The sequence below is a fragment of the Protopterus annectens genome, chromosome 8.part0 (assembly GCF_019279795.1).
Source record: "Protopterus annectens isolate FY-2018-M chromosome 8.part0, PAN1.0, whole genome shotgun sequence".
In the NCBI taxonomy this organism is placed as follows: Eukaryota; Metazoa; Chordata; order Ceratodontiformes; family Protopteridae; genus Protopterus; species Protopterus annectens.
The window spans coordinates 357,402,663-357,426,427 of NC_056741.1; the positions used below are offsets into that span (position 1 = coordinate 357,402,663).

General features: G+C 39.3%; 1 protein-coding gene across 1 annotated transcript in view; it reads left to right on the forward strand.

Moving 5' to 3' along the window:
• The window catches only part of CLCN1 (chloride voltage-gated channel 1), a 2,440,475-nt gene that overhangs the window by 1,767,850 nt on the left and 648,860 nt on the right, over window positions 1–23,765 (forward strand). Inside the window, exons 12-13 of the mRNA XM_044079868.1 lie at window positions 10,837–10,986; window positions 12,959–13,028. Coding sequence (XP_043935803.1) covers window positions 10,837–10,986; window positions 12,959–13,028 — 220 coding nt within the window. The remainder of the gene's footprint in view (window positions 1–10,836; window positions 10,987–12,958; window positions 13,029–23,765) is intronic.

A 23,765-nucleotide genomic window follows, 5' to 3' on the forward strand; every position in this document is an offset into this window, starting at 1 on the left:
TGTGTGTCTCTGAGGGATTGGGATTTCTTTAAGTGTAGCATGTCCAACAGCTCTGGGTTTGACATGGCCTTGTATGTTAAGCAGAGATCGCCTCTGAGTAGACAATATGCGGCAGAGTATAGGTGGAGATTTTTTAGATGATCAGCATAGGGCATCTGCTTTAGGCCTATGATTCTTTTAGAGAGGTATTTCTGCGGTCTTTCCAGTTGTTGCAGATGTCTTGAGAGGTTCATAGGTTCATAGGTTCATACTAGGCTATCTGCCCTAGGGCATTTATAAGCCTAGCCAGAATGTGTTTGGCTTTCGCCACCCATTTTAAATTTATTTTGCTATGCCCTTTTTCGAGGTTAGTATACTGTGCCTCTGTCTAACAGTGACACAGAAGTGATACCCGGGGTAAACCTATGATCTCCCATCCACTCATCAAGATTCCTCTTGAAGAGAGTCAATGAGGGACTCTGCCTAACCTGGACTGGGATTTTATTCCAGAGTGAAGGGAGCCTCTGGGTTATGAATCTGTCCCTCCAGCATGTCCTATTTATTTCAGTGCTGAGGTTCAAGTCTCTCAAGCGCGTAGCTCGATTGGATTTGGATTTTCTGAGGTGCAGCATGTCCATTAATTCCGGGTTGGACATGGCTTTATACGTCAGGCACAGATCGCCTCTGAACAGGCGGTATGCCACTGAGTAGAGCTGGAGTTTCTTTAACCGGGCAGCATATGGCATCTGTTTGAACCCTTTGATCCTCTTGGTGGGTACTTTTGGGGTCTTTCCAGTTGCTGCAGGTGTCTGGTAAGGTACATCCCAAAAGGGGAATTGTACTCAATTATGGGCCTGATGAGGGATGAGTAAAGAGGCATGATGACCTCCCCTGATCTAGATGTGAATCCCTTCATGATTAGGTGGGCTATATAAAATGTTTTTCTAACCACTTTGGCCACGTGGTTGTCAAATGAGAGATTGCTATCAACTTGGGTCCCCAGGTCCCTAATTACTTCTTCTGTACTTAATGGATTACCACCTATGTGGTAATATGTGGGCACTTTGTTTTTGCCAAAGGGATGACTATACACTTTTGGCATTTAGCTTGAGGCCATGGCTCTGGCACCAGTTGTCTGTTTCTATGAGGCCCATTTGGAGGATGCTTGTGTCGGCTGGAGAGTCGATTATGGCCCAGGTTGCAGTCATCTGCGAACTTGGTCAGCCACAGTCCTTCCGTGTTGGCCTGTACCTCCGAGAAATATATACCGAACAAGAGGTCCCAGGACTGAGCCTTGTGGGACACCACTTGTAACTGGTTTGGAGTCTGACATGGCTCCAGCAATTCTAACCATGTGGGTTCTGTCCTTGAGCCAGTTTGCAATCCATCTAGTGACATAGGGGTTTATATTTAAGCTGGTGCGCTTATCTATAATGCCCGAGTGGGGTATTGTATCAAAGGCTTTTGCGAGGTCCAGGTAGGCTGTGTGGACCACCTTCCCCTCGTCAATGGCCTTGGTGACTGTTTCAAAGAAATCAACCAGGTTTAAGAGGCAGGATCTGCCCTTAACAAAGCCGAACTGGGTAGGATCCAATGTCTGTAGGTCCCCAATATCTTTATTTATGAGGTCCATGATGATCCTTTCCATAGCTTTGCAGACCAAGCTAGTCAGGCTTATGGAGCGATTGTTTCCAGGATCCGTTGAGGCACCACCTTTATGGAGAGGGACCACTGTTGCTGTACACCACTCTTTGGGCACATATCCTGTAGTAAGGCTGAGATTGAACAGTAGTTTTATTTTTGGGTTTAGCTCTTCTTGGAGTTCATGTAGGACGCAGCCCGGGACACCGTCTGGTCCCATTGATGCTGTGTTTTTTGCTTTGGAGAGGGCGGCTCTTACCTTGAGCATCTGAGATGTCAGGGGGGCAGCACTCTGCTGGGATAGATATTTGCTCTTTTGGTGGGGATGGGGGGGGGGGGAAGTTGCACTGAACCTGTCAGCTAGGATGTTGGCAATGTCTGTGGGTTCGGTGTATTTTTTGTCGTTTTGGACTAATTCTGAGCATATCTGGGAATTACCACCCAGGTTCCTAACATAACTAAAGAAAGCCTTGTGATTATCCTTAGTGTCCTGTGCAATTTTTCTCTCGAAGCTGGCCTTAGACAATTTTATGAGTGCCCGTAGTTTTTTGCTAATACTGATCAGTGATGCCTTCCCTTTTTGGGATTTTGCTCTATCATTTAGTAGCTTCCTCCTTCTATTGTATAGTTTGTTTATGGCTGGGGTCCACCAGACAGGACGTCTGCCTTTGGAGGATTGGTACATACCAAACGGAGTGTTGTATTCTATAATGGGTCTAATGAGGGATGAGTACAGTAGGACAATGACCTCCTTTTTTCTGGATGAAAAGCCCTTAGTGATGAGGTGTGCCACATAGAAGGATTTTTGACTGTTGTGGCGATGTGGTTATTGAAGGTGAGACCTCTGTCCACCTGTGTCCCTAACTCTCTTATCACACTTTCGGTGTTTAGTGTATTGCCACCTATGTGGTAATTCATGGGTACATGTTTTTTCCCAAAGGGGATAACTATACATTTCTTGGCATTGAGCTTGATCCCATGGCTCTGGCACCAAGCATCTGTTTCTGTAAGGCCCTTTTGTAGAATATCCACATTATTTGGGGATTCAATAATGGCTCCCAGTTTGCAGTCATCTTTGAACTTTGTTAGCCAGAGTCCCTTAGTGTTGGCCTGTACTTCAGAGAAGAAGATGCCGAACAAGAGTGGCCCCAGGACTGAACCCTGAGGTACTCCACTTGTCACTTGTCTGGAGCTGGATTTGGAGTCGGCTACTTTTACTGTCTGGGTTCTGTCCGTAAGCCAGTTGGCAACCCATCGAGTGACGTAGGGATTAATGCCCAGCTTAGTAAGTTTATCTATGATTTCAGAGTGGGGGATGGTGTCAAAGGCCTTGGCAAGATCCAGATAGGCTGTGTGCACCACCTTACCCTTGTCCACAGCTCTGGAGACTGATTCAAAGAAGTCAATCAGGTTCAGAAGACAAGATCAGCCCTTCACAAACCCAAACTGCATGGGGTCCAGTGTTATAAGTTCCATGATAATATGTTCCATGGCCTTGCAGATCAGGCTCGTCAGACTGATGAGGCGGTAGTTCCCAGGATCCAAGGTGCATCCCCCTTGTGGACTGGGATAACTGTAGCTGTGCACCATTCAGTGAGCACGAAGCCTGAGGTGAAGCTATGATTAAACAAGACACTTAGGTGAGGTGCCAGTTCATTTTGTAGTTCATGTAGTACACAGCCTGGGATGTTGTCTGGTCCCATGGATGCTGTATTCTTAGCTTGGAGAGTGCATTTTTTACCTGTGTGGCCATTATTACCGGAATTTGGCAATCTTTCGGTATTGAGATGGGCCCTTTAGGGGGTGAGAGGGGAGTGAAGTTTGTACTGAATCGATCTGCCAGGATATTGGCAATATCCTTGGGATCAGTATATTTAATGCCATTCTGTTGTAGCTCACAGCAGATCTGAGCATTGCCATTTACATTCTTGACATAGCTATAGAATGCCTTGTGGCTGTCTTTGGAATCTTTGGCAATTTTATTTTCGTAACTAGCTTTGGAGGATTTTATGAGGGATCTCAGCTTCTTACTAAGGCTGGTAAGGGAGTTTTTTGCATCCTGGGATTTTCCTCTTTTCTGCAACAGTTTCTTCCTTGTGTTGTAAAGTTTGTTTATGGCAAGGGACCACCAGATTGGCTTCCTTTTTTTGGAGGAGAGCATCTTGGTTCTATTGGGGATGGCACAATTCATGCACAAGTGGATGTGCTCATACAGTGCCTTAGTGTAGTATTCAGCAGTTGAACTTTCAGTTCCTGTCTGCATGGGTGTCATGACGTTTGTCACTTCTGACTTGAGTAGCATGAAGTTGGCATTGGAGAAGTTTTTTTACGGAGGTTTCCGTACTGGGGGGTGGGGGTGGGATGTGGATGTCAAGGGTGATTAGCTTATGGTCAGACCTGACCAACGAGGGGGTGACCATAGGTGTGGAGCATCGATTTCTCATGTTGGTAATCACCAGGTTTTGGATATTGAGGCCCCTGGTGGGACTAAGGATTAATTGATCCAGGGCATTGGAATTTATGAATTCCAAGAACCGTTGGGCAAAAGTGTTGGTACATGAGTAGTTTTCCCAGTTAATGGCAGGGAAGTTGAAATCACCCAGTATTAGGGTATTTGGTTGTATCTTAATATTGTCCAGTATGTTTAGAAAGGTGTAGTGAGAATCTTGGGGCATGGTGGGGGATCTGTAGCAAGCTACAATTTGGATTGCAGTCTTACCTAGTGTTAGTTGCACCTGGAGAATTTCAGATGCATTGTGTTGAGCATCTAACAAAACAAAACAAAAAAGAAAATAAAAAATAATATGAGATGTTTTCTTACAAGTTTTTAATGATTACCAGTAGCAAGTAGTTTAAATCTGAGGTTCCTACCACAAACCATGTATTGATTAACATATCTTTTACATTTTAAAAACATGACATGATTATTGAAGGTTTTGTTTCTTTGGTTGTAACTTCAAACATTCAAAAATTTAAGAAAAAAAACTGTCATGCCTCAAGAAGTCTTGTTACTTAAGATAAATGCACTTACTACCTTCACAAATTGTTTTGCAATTATTTTGCTTTATACTATAGTTATCAAATGTTGCTGGTGTTCTGCAGTTTATTTGGCACCTTTTACTCTTATATTCATCAGTTCGGTAATCTGTATTATATCATTCCCTATTTCCATCCCTCTGAATCTTAGTACACTAAGAGAGCAAAGAAAGAGCTTTGGATTGTGACCATCATTTAGTGGATTAGCAGATTTTTTTCTCAGTCTGATTTTAAAATCTCATGCTGTTGGTTAGAAATTACAGTGCAATATTTGCGACACTGTGTCAAGTGTCAAGTAGCACATGTGGACACACATGAGTCCAGCTAGACTACATGTACACTTTTTGGTGGGTTCATATTCCTTAGAGTCCCAGGCTACAAATGTTGCAATACTATACCTTCACCAAGATAGAGCTTTTGTGGCAGGTCTCTGCCAAAATACAACCCCCTGAATGGACAAACTAGTATTGTACATTCAGTTTCACCATCTCTAACTGTCAAGATCCTCCAATGTATGAGACTTAAACTTAACCAAGATAATATATGGGCGGGCGCAGTCTGTGTTAACACCTCTATGATGCAAAGATAGTCTACTGAAACAGTACTCTTAATAATTGTTATCAGATTGTTTGTCAGAACTGGCACAAAATATTTTTATTTATGTATTTGTTTGTTTATTTATTTATTGCTTGTTGTTTTACCACACAATATTAATATTATTCTTTGGTTAAACTGTAGAACTGCTCGTTATTTTTTCAGCTTTTTTTAATCTATTAGCTAAGCCCTTGACTTCATAAAAGATGTCCCTTTCACTGACATACAGCTTTAGAAAGGAATTAACTCATTGTCTTACTCAGACGTTTGTTAAACTTGCACACAGTGGCAGTTTGTCTGTTTTTCAGTACCTCTAAAGATAAATGTGTGTGAGGAAAAGCTAAACTGGAAGAGGATGGCACTGGCAATCCCTCTGGACCTTGAGTAATGTGTTTTATGTGTTTAATATGTGCAGCGCTGTTAATGTTACTAAACTGAAAAGAAAGAGGCATTGGTATGCAAACAGATAAACCAAGAAAAATGAGACATTGGTGATTTTAAAAAGGCCCGTTCTATTTTTCCATGAAAAAAAAACTTCTGACAGTAACTGAAGATATGGAAATCATCTTTTAATATGCAGGCAATCTCATCGAAGGTAACGCATTGCATGGATGCTCTTTTCAGTCGCACATACTCACTAAGTATTGTCTGGTTTTACCTTCACTGTCTGGCATTGAGGGGTAAAGCCTATGACACAGACAGCTTGAGTTCAATTAGCAGTACTGCTGTTGGAAAAGCTAGGGGTGAGATAGGACTGAGCAATAAATTCCAACTCGCCTACTCTGGTAGAAGGGATTAATGGTCAGATAGTTGTTTTATTGTATGCAGACAGAGGCTCACAGGTGAAACAGTCATAAATATTAAAGTGGATTTGGCTTACTGAGCTGGCAGTGGAAACCTGCATTAGCATGTGGTTATGAATATTCACACACAGGGGGAGGGCATAATAACTTTTCACAGTGACACAGGAGACATGAACTTGGCTTCCTAAGCTGGGTGTTTGGGAGCATTCATATGCAATTGGAAGTCATAGAAGGCATTCATGGTAACACTGTCATCCAGGGTCTATTAAGAAAAAAAAAATAAAAAAAAACGCTGATGGCTTCATGAATGATGGCATCCTGGATTGGGGTTCTCAACCATTTTGGAAAAAAATAGGCTGACTGGTCATAGAGAACAGATACTGGAGGTGCAAAAAGTATAAGAAAGTGAAAGAATGTGGTTGCATGAATGTGTTTGGTGAGTATATTTCATCACCCTACAGGGAGCATACCTCTCAACAGTCCCTGATTTAGCCTTATATTTTTGCCTTGTTCAATGTAAAATTTTAAATTTTAAGGTAAATAACTAAGGACTGCCACCCCCGACCCCATGTACAAAAATGGGAAAATGGCTTTTGGAGGAAACTGAAGAATACTGTCAGTCAATAATCCCAGATGTGAAAGTTTCATAGGTCTTATTTTTCAGAAAATGCATTTTCATGTAAAATCTTTTGTCTATTAACTTTCTGGGCCTTTATTTCCCCATTATGTATGGCACTGTCCAGAATTCTTGAGCAAAGAAGTTAGGAATGATGACGGAGAGAAATATTTTTTATATGATACGTAAATCACCATATAGAAGAGAACTGAAGATTCTTGTAGAGGAGGTAAAAATAAGTATTGGAGGTTGTCAGTCAGTTTTTGAATGAGAGTTATGTGGCTTTAATGACAAATGTTTTTCAGATAACAAATTTAGTGAGTGGTGAACAAGTTGTAATGTTTTTTAATGTTTGGAGCAAGCAGTGGATTGATTCTTGGGCTTAAAAGTAGAAATGTCTGATGCAGGAAGTGGGCAAGGAAACAGAGAAGAGGGGTTGGAGACATATTGGCATTCATAGAAAGAGGATGTTTTGTGTAGTGAGTGTTTAACTAGTTGGTGGAAATTGACATGGGTGTGGGTATGCAATTGAGCTTGCAATGTAGAATATGCAAAGAGTGGTTGAGAAAGTGTGTAAATGAATGCTTGGTAAAGGCAAGGATTTGTGACTGCCTGATAGCATGCTATATGTTGCTTTTATGTGCTTTAAGGAAGCTGGCTGATTGTGTATACAGGAATGCTTGATGAAGACTGTGTGAAAGGTGTATGAGCAGGTGGTTGTTTTAGACATTTACTTGTGTGACTTTGTATCCTGAAAGTCACCCATATCAAAGTTAAGTGGAATGCAGAGTTGGTTATTAAAATGCTTGGTTTGGGCAATTGGGTGGATGTCTGTTGAAACATCTAGACTCAGATTGTTGAGACCTGAAAGACCAGTAGGGAGGCAAGCCTCTCTGCATCCCCAATGTGAGAGGAGGGCAACTCTCCCATACATCATGGATTTATGTATACCAACTCCAAGATCACCATACCTTGGAGAAAACAGAATATTCCAGGAAATTGCAGTCTTATACATTTTTTACATCTCCGGATTTTTGGTAATTTGGTCTCATTATTTTATGACTTGACATTTTAAATGGTTACCAAGGAGATACACCCCCTTGGGGGGTGTAGGGGCCAATTATTTAAGTGTAGTGTGTGTGTGTGTGTGTGTGTGTGTGTGTGTGTGTGTGTGTGTGTGTGTGTGTGTGTGTGTGTGTGTGTGTGTGTGTATGTGTTAAGTTGTCTATATTTGTTAGGTATAAGTGAATGCATAGCTTTGTGAATGTACATGTGACTTTGGTAGGATCTTCTGTCAACTAGTCAAATAATGAGTTCTGTTACTATGCTTTTTTCATGAGTTAGTTCTTTCTCATCTGCTAAATTTATTTAGGATTTTACTGAAAAAAATTGTATTTTCTAATCAGATGTACTCCAAATTTCAGTGATGCACTATTTTCTCCATAACATGGTGTGACACCCCTCTACTGGTCCAGTAATCAAGGAGCCTCAGTCATCATCACTGGCAACAGCAGGGTATGTACACACTGGGAGGATGACAAGTACACACACAGTAAAGTACAATTTCCCTTAAGACCACACAGAGACCACAGTCAGTCTGGAGCTGGCTTCTCCCTCTTTCTCCAGATCCCCAATAATAATCCCCACCGGCACAGCTATAGAGTTGAGATCTCAGCTGAGTGGCCAAGCCAAAACCTCCAGCACCCTCTCTGTCCAACCAGTGCTTCATGCCCCTGCCCAGATAGCTGACACACACTCTGTAAGATTTGATTTATATACAAACACACACATACATACCTAGGAAAGGCTGGCACAGGTTTACTAGCTATGTCCCCTTTTGCCCAGACTCTAAGGTAGTTGTTATTGCCACCAGCCAACTCTTTATCAGCTACTTTAAGGCCCCCAACAAAGGGTGTCCAATCTTACTGGTAGTTTGACCAAGGGGCAAGGCTATTAGAAGTGGCCCACAGTGTCACCAAATAAATATGTAAGTACTCCCAGAACTTAAATATGTCTCACCAATATCAGCCACAATGAAAGGTTTAAAGGACAACAATGGGATTTTATTATTAAATGCTCAACTTTTCTGTCCTTTTTCTCCCTATTTACTGTCCTTGCTATGAATAAACAACAACACAGCATTTCTAATATTTTAAATTGACTGTTTCTCGCCACTAGAACAGTACCTTACTGTACTGTGGTGGTTTCACTTTCAAAAGACTTTTATCCCAGCCTGGAAAAGCTTGCTGCAGTCTCCAGTTCATTAATGTCATCAAAGCCACTGAATACAGGTAATTTTCTGGCCAATTCCCTCCCCAAACTGACATCACCACAACCATCCTAAAAACCTACCCATGTGATGTCACAGCTCCCTGATCCTTCCCCTACCCATACAGAAAGTAAAGGCTAGAACAAGGAAACAGTACATGAGTCAAGTCCCCTGCTGTGAGCTGTCAATCACAGCAGGTAACAACTCAAATTACCCTTAGCACATTGACAGCTAGGGAAGTTAGGTGTGGAGAGGGTTGGGAGATGAGTTAAACTAGTACAATTCATACTTGGCAAAAGACTGCAGTTTAGCCATTCTAAAAAGAAGCAGCAGTAAAAAGCACTTTGAAAGTCTGTTCTGTGGCATTTGCACTGTTTGTGTTTTAAGTAGTCATTGAACAGCTTGAAATGTTACTTAAAACTGACTGAAAGGCAGCAGTGTATGCATTTAAAATCAATGTAGTGACAGGAGCTTTAGGAAGAAAGAGTCCTGTGCGATGTAATTTTTACAGACAAGCACTGCATTGTGGGATACCTAGAGGCAGACTAAACAATCAGAATTACTTCGAGATGCCAGACCCCATGTGGTCAGACTCAGGAATTATGTATAAAAATATTTAAAAACCTGTAAATAGTCCCAGAGTGGTGTTAAAATGTGGGAAACACCAAACCATGATGAAATAAACATGTTTTTGAGTCTGTGGGTATAGTTCTCCTTTAAAGATATTTAATAATAAATAATAAAAGAACAAGAAAATACTCTGTAAATAATCACAGTTACATTTGAGTTCAAAATTACAGGAAATATTTAAAACAACATTGCAGGATAGTCTCAAATAAATAAAGAAAAACATCTAAAATAACCTCAGAATTATACTGTTCCCAAGACTTACTTACAGAGCAAGGCAAGTGTGGTGAATGGATCTTCTAGCTGATGTTGCTGTCAGGTCAAAGACAAATACAAAATGCCCTACCTCTCTCAGAGAGTTCTTAAATTAATATATCAAATATTACTGCTGGGTTAGCTTGTGGATGACATCACTTCTTCTCATCTGACTTTATCTTCCAAGCTAAACCAACATTGCTAGAAACTGCCAGCATTTAGCATCTTCCTGTGAAAATGCATAGCCATCAGATGTATGCAGCTGCTGGAAGACATAAAACAATAAAACACTTACAAGACAATGCAGAAGGCACCCTAGTTTTAGACATCCTGTCTCATTGCTGCATTGAAACCATCTTTTATGGCGCAGTTATAAAATAATTTAATTTCAACTATTTTTCTGACATTTTGCAAGTTAACCTTCTATGTTCCAGTTTCCACTTTTAAAATATATACAGTTACACCGTTACAATAGTCTATGTACATTTCTGTTATTTTCCAGCAGGGTGCACTGTGGTTACATCTCTACCCTGAGTACTCTACAAAATATCTCTTTAGCACACATATCTGTACAAATCATCTTATATGACATACAACTCTAATACCTTTGTAACACAAGCATATGAATCATGTTGATATTCACAAATTACATGATTATTTACAAAATTCCAGCTTGCTGCGATGGCAGTACCTCCTTTTGTCACACTTCTATATAAATCATGTTAATATTCACAAATGACATATAATTATTTACAAAATTCCAGAAAGCTGGGCTGGCAGCATCTCCTTTTGTTACACATGGAATGTTTTCTACATCCAGACAGTTCATTTGTATCCGTGCTACTAAAAAAACTTATAATATAGTCAATTGCTTGGTGTCATGATCAGAGCTTGTGTCAAGCATATGCCATTTTACTCCAGTCTCAATGTTTTCTCAAAATTTCTTTTTTGTGTTTAATAAACAAGTAAGCTTGAACAAATATTTCTTAATATTATGATTGTTTTTCGTGTTATAGCTAATGACCCGGGAGAGTATCAACTCACTCTTCGACAACCACACCTGGACAAAACATGTTGGAAACACCCAGGTCCTTGGAAAGTCAGCAGTATGGATTCATCCCAAACTTAATGTCTTCGTCATCCTCCTTCTGTTTTTTGTTATGAAGGTACAAATTACGAAATACTTTGACATTTAATAACCAAATCACTGTGTTGGTACCTGTAGTTCAGCTGTGCAAATCATATGAGATATTTTGCAGGGGTAAACAAAATGCTTATGTCAAGGTACAAAATTAAACATACTTTGCAGATCTTTGTTGAATATGCTAAATATGACTTTTTGTTAATACAACTGCTATAGTTAAAGGTGAAATACTTAGCATATACAAATATTTGTGAAAATTATGAACCAAAGTGGAGTGGATTTGTAGTAATTAGCATGATGAAAATATCTAAAATGTAATTTCCCAAGCAGCTGCATAGAAAAGCTTTCACAGCAAAATATTTCCACCTAGATAAGGAAGATGCATTTTCCATTATCAGTGCAAATGCTTGCAGCTGGAACAAAGCTAAGGCAAGGATTATGGAGACTAAGAAAAATATATTGAAAAAATATGTAAATTCCTTACTTGGAGAAACAAGACCTTCAAATGAACAAACTGACTGCAGCAGGAAAAACACACATGCAAACACATATACACACAAGCATGCACGCCCACACACATATACACACACGTGCGCGCAGACACACACATACAAACACACATACACACACACGCACACGCACACGCACACGCACACACACACACACAGACACACACACACACACTAACACACACAAACTCATACAAAATTGCAGATGCAGATATCTCTATGATCAGATGGATAGAGGGATGGGGAAGATTTATGGGCAGAACCAACAGTTCTCTTGACTTCATTTCCTGGAGCTACTCATATACATGAATACATACATACCTACATGTTCTGTACAGGTGTAGCAGTGTGAAAGTTAGCAGCAGAAGACATGATTAACAGTGACTGTGCTATAGCCTGCGCTATACACAGAACTGATAAATTAGCCTTCATGTAAGCCCCTACAAGGCAGAAAATATTTTAGCACCATCCCCAACTATAGTTCCTCCAAAAACAATAGCAGCATTTATTTGTGGTGTAAAGCAGGAAGGTGTAAATAACAGAAGAGAAAATTACAATATATTATGGCGGGCAAAGAGCACAGAATGGCACTGGAGATAAAATACACACTATAGTCAGCACAATCTCATGAAAAACTTGTACTGTGTCTACAGATTTTATTGAAATAAGTGACATTCACTGAATGTTAAAACAAGATTTTTTCTATAGGTGAACAAAGCCCTCCATACTTCCCATAAAGATGCCTGTCGTGCACCCCTGCCCTCGATGTAATACATTTTTAGGGTCTCTGTACTTTTGGGGTAAGGGCAAATTCCAACTTGCAGTGATCATGTAGAGGAGACTTACACTGCATGAAAATAACTAAATCAATTGCAAGTCACCAACAGGAGAGGACACAGATGTGGTGAGATCCCTCAGAGCCAACATGCCGGCTCACAAAATGTCAGATGCTACTGATGACTTGGATAATGGTGACACTTTATATTTCAGGCCAAGCATAATAGTAGACAGCGAATCTGTAAGAATAATTTTGCACTGTCACAGCTTAGCAATTTCCAGTTTTTCCACACATAACTAATAAATATAGATTCCTTCAGGGCACTTCATAAATATGAAAGCTGCCATTTTTGGAACATGCATGTATAAAAATTAAATGTCTTTCATTTAGAAATGGTATATGTTTTCTGTACAAATCCATTACTGAAGGTAGAAGCTGCATTTTTTGCAATTACATATTTGACTTTAATCAGCAAAGGCATATATATAAAGGTCTACTGTACACCCACTTGTTTTTGAAGTTTATCCACAAATTCTCATATAATGAATTTACCAGTGAATAAATGGTTGAAAATTAGTCATTAAATTCTAAGAGACTCAAGTCAAGAGCGTCTTCAGAATGCAGTTTTAGTACCTACAGTTATTGTCCATACACCCATATTGATATTGAAAAATGCAAACAGAATTATTTTGTTTTTCTTTTCCTAGTTCTGGATGTCTGCAGTTTCTACAACTTTGCCAATTCCCTGTGGTGCTTTTATGCCAGTCTTTGTATTAGGTAAGTTTCTTCCATTCAGCTTTTAAAGGTAATTATTTTTTTCTACATTTTATTATACATGATACATTTTAGAATGCACATTCTATTACGTAATTTCATATATGGCCATATGCTTGTTAATCCCCACAACAATGTTGCATAAATATTTGTAAAACAGTTAAAATGCACAAATATAAGTACATAGAGTCTTTATAAACACCATCACCAATAAGTCTTTTTCAGCATAATCAGAGATGTCAGTTATCACTGCAGGACAGCAACTGAAGGCATAAATGGTGAACATATGTTTTATATTCACACCATTTCTAACAAAGCATCAAAATACCTGGCTCTGTAAAAATTAAAAAAAAAAATGAGGGCATGGATTTTTTATTGCTATTCCCAGATACCTTTACATTATTATTGCAACTTTTAACATCCTTAAGTCAAGTCGCCTACCAGTTTCACATACAACATCTCGTAACATCCACTTTTCTCATGACATACATTGCAATAACTCTCATAGTCATGTGCTTACACATCCACACATATAACCCCACAGACACACACAAACACACATGCACATACACACACACACACACACACACACACACACACACACACACACACACACACACACACACACACACACACACACACACACACACACACACACACACACACACACACACACACACACACACACACACACACACGCCCGTGCATTCCCATTTAGATAACTATACTTTGATCACATCGCATTTCACTTTAACCAAGGTACATATTCTCATAAAGCACCTATTTGAGAACCTATTATACTTACCTAAATAACACACACATACATATCAAACACATAGACAGACAAATACACATTCTCTCACACACACACACACACACACACACACACACACACACACACACACACACACACACACATGCACAGACAGACAGACAGACAGACACACACACACACACATGCGCACACACAGTCACAGTACCATGTCACCTTTACAAATAATACCACAACATTGACTGCCTACTCTTGCACAAAGCCATAATATAAGTATATGTAGCCATTTGCTTAAAACATTGGCTGGTATTCATAAAAAAGGTCAACAATTGTGTAAGGCTGTACAAAATAAAATAGATACAAGTGTCCTGTGCACTTCACAAAATTAGTATGGCGTATAGCATCATATTCTACTGCATACCTAAAAGTGACCAAGTATAGAAAAGACATGCAAATATCTTTAGTGCTTTTCAAAAATGTGAGTGATGGGAGAAAGTATGTGTGAGATGTACAAAACTATGGGGCTACATGCTACGTTGACATCTGCAGCAATGAATTTGGTGAACTACTAAAGGTGATCTGCTCCTTAACATAACAAAATTAGCATCATCTTTATATGTAATAAAATGGCACAGTAGTATTATGTTAATAACTTGGTATAAGTAGGTATCCTGTATAGCAATAAAGAGCATACAAGCACGTGGCTTTGCTCACACATAAGCTTCTAGAACAGTAACAACAACATGATCCACCAATGGAAGGCACACATGCAACAGATCCCTCTCCAGCTGTAACATGGTTTGCAGGCAGGGCCGGGGGAACAAATGTTTTATGAATTATCCCTGTTCCTGCCTCCAGAGTGATTGTAGACAAAAGACTATAGTATGTTCTTGCACAACAGTGTACCCAAATGGGATACAGCATGAGCAAAAAATGGACATGCATGACAAATTATAACAAAGACAGATGTTAAATAAATCTAAGGCTAATAAAATCGAACTAATAACCATCATTAAATATTAAAACTACCAATGTCGGATACAGAATAATTCATCCTTATTGACATTAAATGTGGACATAACATGTACCCCACTCCCTGATCATGCTAAAACCGGCCTGCTTTAGATTAACGAAGATAGTTTTATTACATCCAGGATGTTACATCAACATTAAATGCCACCTAGGCCAACACAGCCTTTGGACATGTGAACTGTTGTATAAACATTTTGAGAAGTGGCTTTATCAGTATGGTTTATCCTTCTTGACATGTCTTCAGGTGTAGATCGGTGCATTGACTATCTCTGTGGTTTGTATCTTCTTGGCGTGTCTTCAGGCGTAGATCAGTGCATTGACTATCACTGTGGTTTGAATACTTAGCATCTTTTGGTGCATAGTCTGACGGTAGAATTAGTCTATTTTGTGCATTTTGCTGGTGTCATGGTAACAGACAGGGCACATATTGTACAACCTCTTTATGGAACTGAGCACTATATTTGTGAATATGGCATTGTATTATACTACCAACATTTACTGCTCTTTTACTTTGGTGTCAAATCGCCCCTTACCCAACCTCCCTATGGCGTGACAATGCAATGCTGGATTTTAGAAGCAAGTCCATAAGGAGAATAACAGTGACCTAAGGAATATGATAGTTATAAAACAGCAGAAAGAATTCTGCTAAATCATTTTAGTGACATTACAGCTGACGAGTGATAACTGGGGCTTGAAATTATCTGATACTGTTGCAATTTATTTCTAAGACAACTGTGTTTAAAAGTTGTAGCAGCCTCTGATTATTTCATTCTGTATGGTCTACATGCAAGGTAAAACAGTTTACAGGACATGGTGACATTTTTCACAGCCCAAGGACTCTATTGCTTTAACATGCATTTGCCAGTGGTGTGTTCTTCAATTATAACTCCTGCCTCATACACTTAACAGCAAACAGCTGATTGTTTAGTCATGCTTTACTTGCAGCCAAGCAATAATGAAGTATTCTGCTCTCTGCAGACAAATCCTGGCAGCAAAGAAGGGTGGAAAGTGGTATAGCCTTCATCACACGTTCACAGTCAGCCATGCCTGATTTCTGAACCAGTATGTTCTTATGTATGAGAACGTATCCATACAGAAATTAGTTATTGACTGGACACAGGCATTTAGAATGAACCATACTATTCACCAGCTCTATCTAATAGCACAGTTAGGTGTGGGTTAGAAGACTAGTAAGAGGAACTAATCACCGGTTCTTAGAAATGAGTGTCTAAGTAAGTAGAAGGAAGTGAGGAGGAGAGAAAGAAAGAAGGACATTATTTAATGCATTTTTAGCAAAATAATTCTGCACCTTGAGTAATATGCTCATGTGTTAATTGCACATAAGCAACATACTTTCCCTTTTAAATTTTCACTTGATGAGAAAAGAATAATGACAGCGATATAAACTTAGTTAATTATTTAAGAATAATTAGACACCCCTCTCAAATATATCCTCTGAGGAAAATTTCTCAGGCAGTAAGGGACAACATTTCTCTGGTCAAAATGAGTTAGAACAATAAGTTGGTTAGGTCCTTCTAGGGTGCTGTTCACTAGGTGCCATCTCTAACATCTCTTACATTAATTGCTGGTGATTTACTTTATCCATCCATCCCTGTAGACTGAAAGGTCAAGCATGTCATATCTCTTAGAAAGTCAATCATCACCTTTTACAACTAGTCATGGTCAGTGGCCTGGACTGTTGTCTCTTTTGGTTTACCATATTTGTAAGCTACTATTTTTGCCAAAGTACCAAATGTAAATAAACATTGTGCCACTGAATTCAGCTGTTTTCCTCAATCTTTGAGGTATACAACCATAGTTTTAGAATATCTCTTAAGTGGTGTGTGGTACGCATTGCCTCCACACATGTTGTGGTGTAAGGAGTGCACCTCCCAAGCAAATTTAGTTTCATTTGATGGGTTATATTAATGTTTTGAATTTGATTTCATGCATATATTCATAGGTTCACAGGTGTTTACTAGTCTAACGACTACAATGCCCTTTTGTAAGGCTAGCCATGCATCCCAAATCTCTGACAAGTTCTGGTACCCTTGATAAGTGTAAGCAGAGGCTTGGAAAATGAAATGTCTATAAGCAAAGGGCCTAGCAGATTAACCATTTACATGTTGCCTGTGTCCATTAGAGACACAGGTGCCAAGCCAGGTATAAATTTCCTGTTTCCCATCCAAATGTCCAAGTCACACTTGAACTGGGTTAGAGAGGAACTCTGCTTCATGTGGATGGGGAGCCTGTTCCAGAGACTCGGTAATCTCTGGGATACATACCTGTCTCTCCAGCAGGTCCTATTTATATCACAGGCAAGGCTTAAGTCTTTAGAATGGGTAATTCTGGTACTGTTTGTTTTGTGGATATGCAGGATATCCATCAAAATGGGGTATGACAATGCCCTGTATGCCAGGCATAGATTTTTCCTCAATAGCCTGTTAGAGAAAGCATACAGGAATAGGGCCTTGAGGCGGTCTGCATAGGACATTTTACTTATGCTCTGTATTCTTTTAGTGAGGAACTCCTGTCAATGTTCCATTTGTTGGAAATGCCTGGTTAGGTATGTACCAAAGGGAGCATTGTATGCAATGATAGGTCTAATGAATGCCGAATACAGTGGAACAATGACTTCCTTAGACCTAGATGCCATGCCTATGTTTATAAGTTGCACAACATACAATGATTTCCTCACTTCTCTAGACACATGATGATCAAATGATAGATGACTGTCTAGGTGTGTCCCTAAACACAGATGAAATCCCTCCTGGTGTAGTGTCTCTATGCTACTAAGCACCTGGTCACCTTGGCCCTCCCCCCACTTGTGTGAGTGAGGACTCTTCTCCCTCCAGCTAAAAGCAAAGTAAACTATAACCAATCGTCATAAAAAAATAAAGACTGCAACCCCAGCTTTAACTCCAGGAGCTCTGATGTTGCCACTTACAAGCAGTCACCACTGAGCACCTGATCACCTTGGGTCCCCCCCCCTCACACTTGTGTAAGTGAGGACTCCATTCACTCCAGCTAAAAGCAAAGGAAACAGTAACCAATCATCATCGAAAAATAAAGACTGCAACCCCAGCTTTAACTCCGGGAGACTTGCTGTAGACACTTATGGACAGTGTAGGTGCCTGCTTTTGTGACTACTGTTTTGCCTTGTCACATACCCCAGGGGCGACAGCTGCAAACCTTCTTTTTCTTAGCCCCCCCACCCTTTTCATCCATTTCAGAGGTGATACATTTTGCTTAACTTATCTGTTTTGTTATGTTAAGGTATTGAGCCCCTCTCAGTAGAGTCATAGCCTTCACTCCTTCCCCCTCAATGCTTATTATTCAGTAATTGAACACCAAACGAAAGTGCAAAGTCTCAAGCTGCTTTTATCTTTAGCTACATAGTGTGCAGCAAACAAAGAGTAAAGAGGAATACAAAAAAATAATAAAAGCCATCATTGCAGACTAGTAAGCAACATACAACTTCTATCTGTGGTCTATTTTTACTGATTGTTTTTCTTAAGATAAACCTTCTAATCCTCAAACAGGGTGTAAGCCTACTCCATTCACCCTCACTGAGCTTGGGCTCACTCTGCTCCCCTGCCATACCCCCATTTTCACATACCCCCACTTTCCTTTAATTTACACTCTCTACCCATATACAAAACACGACCCACCTCATCCAGTTACCCTATCCCTGCTACATAACCTCACACAGCCCCACCCTTTTACTTTTACACTACATACGTTTTACCTACACCCTTTATTAGTTAATATACAAAATGGCCAACATTGCTTATCTAGTTATCTTCACTCTCTCCTTAAGTATTCCTATTTCTGTATTAACCCATGCAACCTCTCTCTACACTATGCAATTCTATCCATTTTCAAGAACAGTCACATTAACTACTAAACTACAACCCAATTTAAAAAGGCTTTTCTAAAATTTCATCATCCTTATGTAATATTATCAATTTACTCAGCCACAAACTCAGAGTTCTCCCCATTAGGAATACACCAAAAATGTTTCCTTGCACATTAGTTAGGGGCTCTTCTAAAACCAACTTCTTCACCTATCTTGCAAGTCGTCTCCTATTACTATTTCAAAGTGGTCACATACACCCTTATCCTGGCCCATCTCACACTCATAATATCATTAATACCCCCCCATACTCCCTCCTAACACTCAAAACTTATATACAATGACAATTAACATTCAGAGTATTCGCAACAAAATTACTGAATTCCATGCATGGCCCTCACAACATAACCCTGACATCATAGCTGTTACAGAAACTTGGCTAAAGCCACATATATCCAATACTGAAATAGTTCCAGCTGGTTATAGTATCCTCCATAAAGATAGACTTCTAAAGGAAGGGGGGATGTAGGTTTAATATATCGCAACTGTCTAAACATTTCAACTTTCCCCAAAACCAGTCCAACCTTCAGTAACATAAAAATCTTACTAGCATCACTACACATGAGCAATAGTAAATGCATGTGAATAGCAGAACTATATATTCCACCAGGCCAAACATCCCTATGCTTGAAAACTTTTTATCTTGGACCACTCATAATATATCCTGTGAAACTATCATTTTAGATGATACTAACATTAACTGGCAAAATTTAGCCTTAAAATCCCCACATAACTGTATTAATCCTCATGGGTATGCACAACTTGTTTCTCTGGCCTCACACAGATCCAAAATAAACAGCCACAGCCCACCCTAGACTCGATTATTGTGTCAGACCCACACAAATACTCTAATACCAGTACTCTCCCTGATGTCCTAAGTGACCATTTACCAGTCTATACACTAAGAACCCACACTCAACCCAAACCCCACACATATAGATTAGCTAGAAATCTAACAAATTTCAAACAAATAACTTTCAACTCCTTAAAAGCTCAGAATTGGACTCCACTAAAAACATCACCATTAGAAGAAGCTGTATTCTATTTTAATAAGATCTTCCTTTACACACAAAATACTTTAACCCCTATCAGGTCCAAAAGAATAAAACTCAATCATGCCCTTTGGCTCACAAAACCTACAAAACAAATTCTTCTCTCCAAAGACCAGCCCTGGAAACAATGGCGTAAAAACAAAAAACAAGCAAAAAAATGTACTTCAAACAACTGCTCAATAAAGCTAAGTCATTAGTAAAAAATGACAAATTAAATTATTTTTCACAACAACTATCTAATCAGAAAAACAACCCAAAAAATTTTTGGAAATCAGTCAACTCACTCCTTAATCCTGGAACTACACAAAACCCATCACCATATCATGATAAAGACCCAGAGCAAATAGCCCAAATTTTTAATACCCACTTTACAGACAACATTCTCAAACTTGTCAACAGAATCTCACCAATAACAACCAACCCACCTAACAATTTGACAAGTAATTCAAGCTCTGTTGGTGAGAATTCCAACTTACATCCCTCACTTCACAAAGAAAACACTAGCAATACTCAAGAAATTCCAGAGTTCTCATTAAAACTGGTACCTAACTCTTTAATATTCAAACTGCTATCTAAACTTAGACCATGCTCCCTATCTGCCAATGACCTCCCCTCTGAATACCTGAAACTCGGTGCCAATGTGTTAGTCTATCCCATCAGAATTCTAATTAATAGAGCCATCTCTGAATCCACAGTCCCTCAGATTTGGAAGGAATCTATCATGACTCCATTGCATAAGGGTAGAAATACTAATGATTTAACCAACTGCCAACCCATTTCCATTCTCTCACCATTATCTAAAATACTAGAAAAGTGTATACATACCCAACTATTAAAACATCTCACAGACAACACTCTCTTAGCACAAACGCAACATGGTTTCTGCCCTGCACATAGTACTATTACAGCCTTACTTTCTTTCACAAATACCCTGAACAAAGCTTTGGACTCTGGTCTACTGACATCAATAGTTTTATTAGATCTATCCAAAGCTTTTGACACTGTATCACATATCAAACTAATCCAACAATTAGAAACATTAGGATGTACTGAACATACAATTACCTGGTTTACCAGCTACCTGAAAGATAGACAACAATCTGTCAGATGGTAAAACAATCAATCTGGTTATCTGGTTAATAAAGTACGCACCTGCCAAGGCCCCATTCTTGGTAAAATTACTTCTTAATGTATTTATAAATAACCTCCATACTGTCTCCCTACATAGTTCCTTCATCCAGTATGCAGACAATTCTGCTGTTATATCCTCGGCCAGCAACTTCCCATATTTCCTCAAAATAACACACAATACCTTCTCAAACATAGAAACATGGCTAAACAAAGCTCACTGACTAACTTACTACTTAATCCCAAAAAATCCACACTACTAATATTCTCTTCTAAACCTCCCCCATAAGAGTTCAAAATCTACTCCCTAAATAATACAGAAATTGAAGTAGTGAAAACAGCTAAACGTCTTGGCATCACTACAGATGACAAACTATCATTTGAACAACAATTCTTAACACAATCAAAACAACACACTCAAAACTAGGAAACTATATTGACATAAACTGTACATGGATAAGCCCACAAGAATAAAATTGGCAGAGACCCTCCTACTTCCATCACTCAGCTATGGTTCCCTCACCTTTACCAACCTTCATGCATTCTTAACCAATAAATTACAATCATGCTATTATAAAATTGCCAAATTTGCTTCTGGACTGCAAAACTGCACTCACCACTGTCACACCATTAAAGACTTAAAATGGCTGGAACTCCCACATTACCTCCAATACACTCAGCTAACTCTTGCTCATAAAGTAATATACAATCCAAATAACTACCCATCACTACATTCTATTTTACATTCCTACATCCCAACCCAAAGTTTTCATTCTACTAATAAACAGCTTCTTACCGTATACAAACACAATAAGAGAGCTGGACAAAGCTTATACTCTTACTCTTACTCCATAGAAAAGCTATTGAATGCCCTGCCCCCCTCCATAACACAAATTGAGTGTATAAAAACCTTCAGTGTCACCCTAAAAAAATCACTTTCTTAATAATCACCGGTGGCCTTGTGATCAGAACTTCATATCATCATAAAACAACACTAATGAGTTTACTGACTAGAATACCCCTTTTTTAGATCAACTGAAATACTAGTAAACCAACTGTACGTCTGTGACTTTCTTGTAAACAATGTATACTAATAAATGTTTAATCCTTAAGAAACTTCCACAAGGCAAAAGTATAATCTCCCTCATATTGTACAGAATATACTGTGTGTCATGATTGTTTATATTGAATGTCCTCAAGTTATCCATTTATATACTGTGCAAGTTCTACTGTCATTTATTTTCACTGTATAATGACATTGTACTCTGCATATTTCTATTACTAAGAAATGCTATTTATATTTGTATGGTTTCTTATTACTGTAAATCTTATCCTGTTGTGTAATAAATTTGCTTAGTTGTTTGCTGTAGTAATTTTTAATTTGCTACTGGAGCTTTTCTCCCCGGTCCTCCACTGAAAATGGGTTATTCTGACACAGTGGACTTTTCTGGTCAACAAATGTCAATAAATAAATAAATAAAGTCCCTGACTACTGGTTCAACTCTAAGGGGTGTGTTGTCAATATGATATTTACCAGGGGTGGATGATTTCCCAAAGGATATTGTTATGCATTTCTTGACATTTAGTTTGAGTCCATGGCTCTGACGCCAGTTGTTTGTCTGTATCAGCCCTTCCTAGAGAATATTTGTATCACAATGGGATTCAATAACAGCTCCTAATTTGCAATCATCTACAGATTTAGTCATCCAGAGACCACTGACACTGGCTTTGACTTCAGAGAAGTAAATGCCAAAAAGTGAGATCCATGGACCGATCCCTGAGGGACCCAACTTGCAACTGGCCTCTTTCTAGAAGTGAACTCCCCAATTCTAACTTCCTGTGTCCTATCTGTGAGCCAGTTGGCTATCCACAGAGTGACATACAGATTCGTACCTGACCTCTTAAGTTTGTCAACAATGCCCAAGTAGGGTATTGTGTCAAATGCCTTGGCCAGGTTAAGGTAGGCAGTGTGAACCATTATGCCCACATATATTGCTTTGGTGACCTTCTCAAAGAAGTCCACCAGGTTGACTAAACATGACCTCCCCTTGATGACACCAAACTGGGTTGGGTCCATTGTCTGGAGGTTTACTATATCATTATTGATCATTTTCATGATAATTATTTCCATGGCTTTGCATATAAGACTAGTGAGACTTATAGGTTTGTAGTTTCCAAGGTCTGTAGATAACCTACCTTTGTGCAGAGGGATGACTGTTGCTGTTCTCCATTCATTAGGCGCAAAGCTTGTTTGGAGGCTACAGTTAAATAGCAATTCTAGATGGCCTGATAGGTCATGTTTCCTGCTATTTACAAGGCATCCTGGGATATTGTCTGGGCCCATTGATCCAGTGTTCTTGGCCTTAGAGAGATCATTAAGGACCTGCCCCCTAGTGATAACAGGGGCAGTTATATTTGATGGTATTTCCTGAGGGAAGGTTGGGGGGAGGGGTAAAGTTGGAAATTAATTTGTCAGCCAGTAGGTTTGCTACGTCTTCTGGCTCTGTATAGGTGGTTCCATTTACAATGAACTGTGTATACAATTGTGCACTGCCTTTGAGGTTGCAGACATAGCTAAATAATGCCTTGTTGGTTTCCTTGTCTTGGAAAGCCAAATTTACCTCAAATTTGGTTTGAGTAGACTTTATTTATCCTCTGAGTTCTTTGTTTAGTTTGATGAGAGTGTTTTTATCCTGCTGGGTGCTGCACCTCCTAATTGCCACCATGCTTTTCTTCCTTCTGTTATACAGCCTTTTGATTTTGTGATTCCACCAGGGTGGTTTGTTTTCTGAGTTAGTTTTTTACTTCTTCCTGGTGCGTACAGCTATCTCTATGCAGCT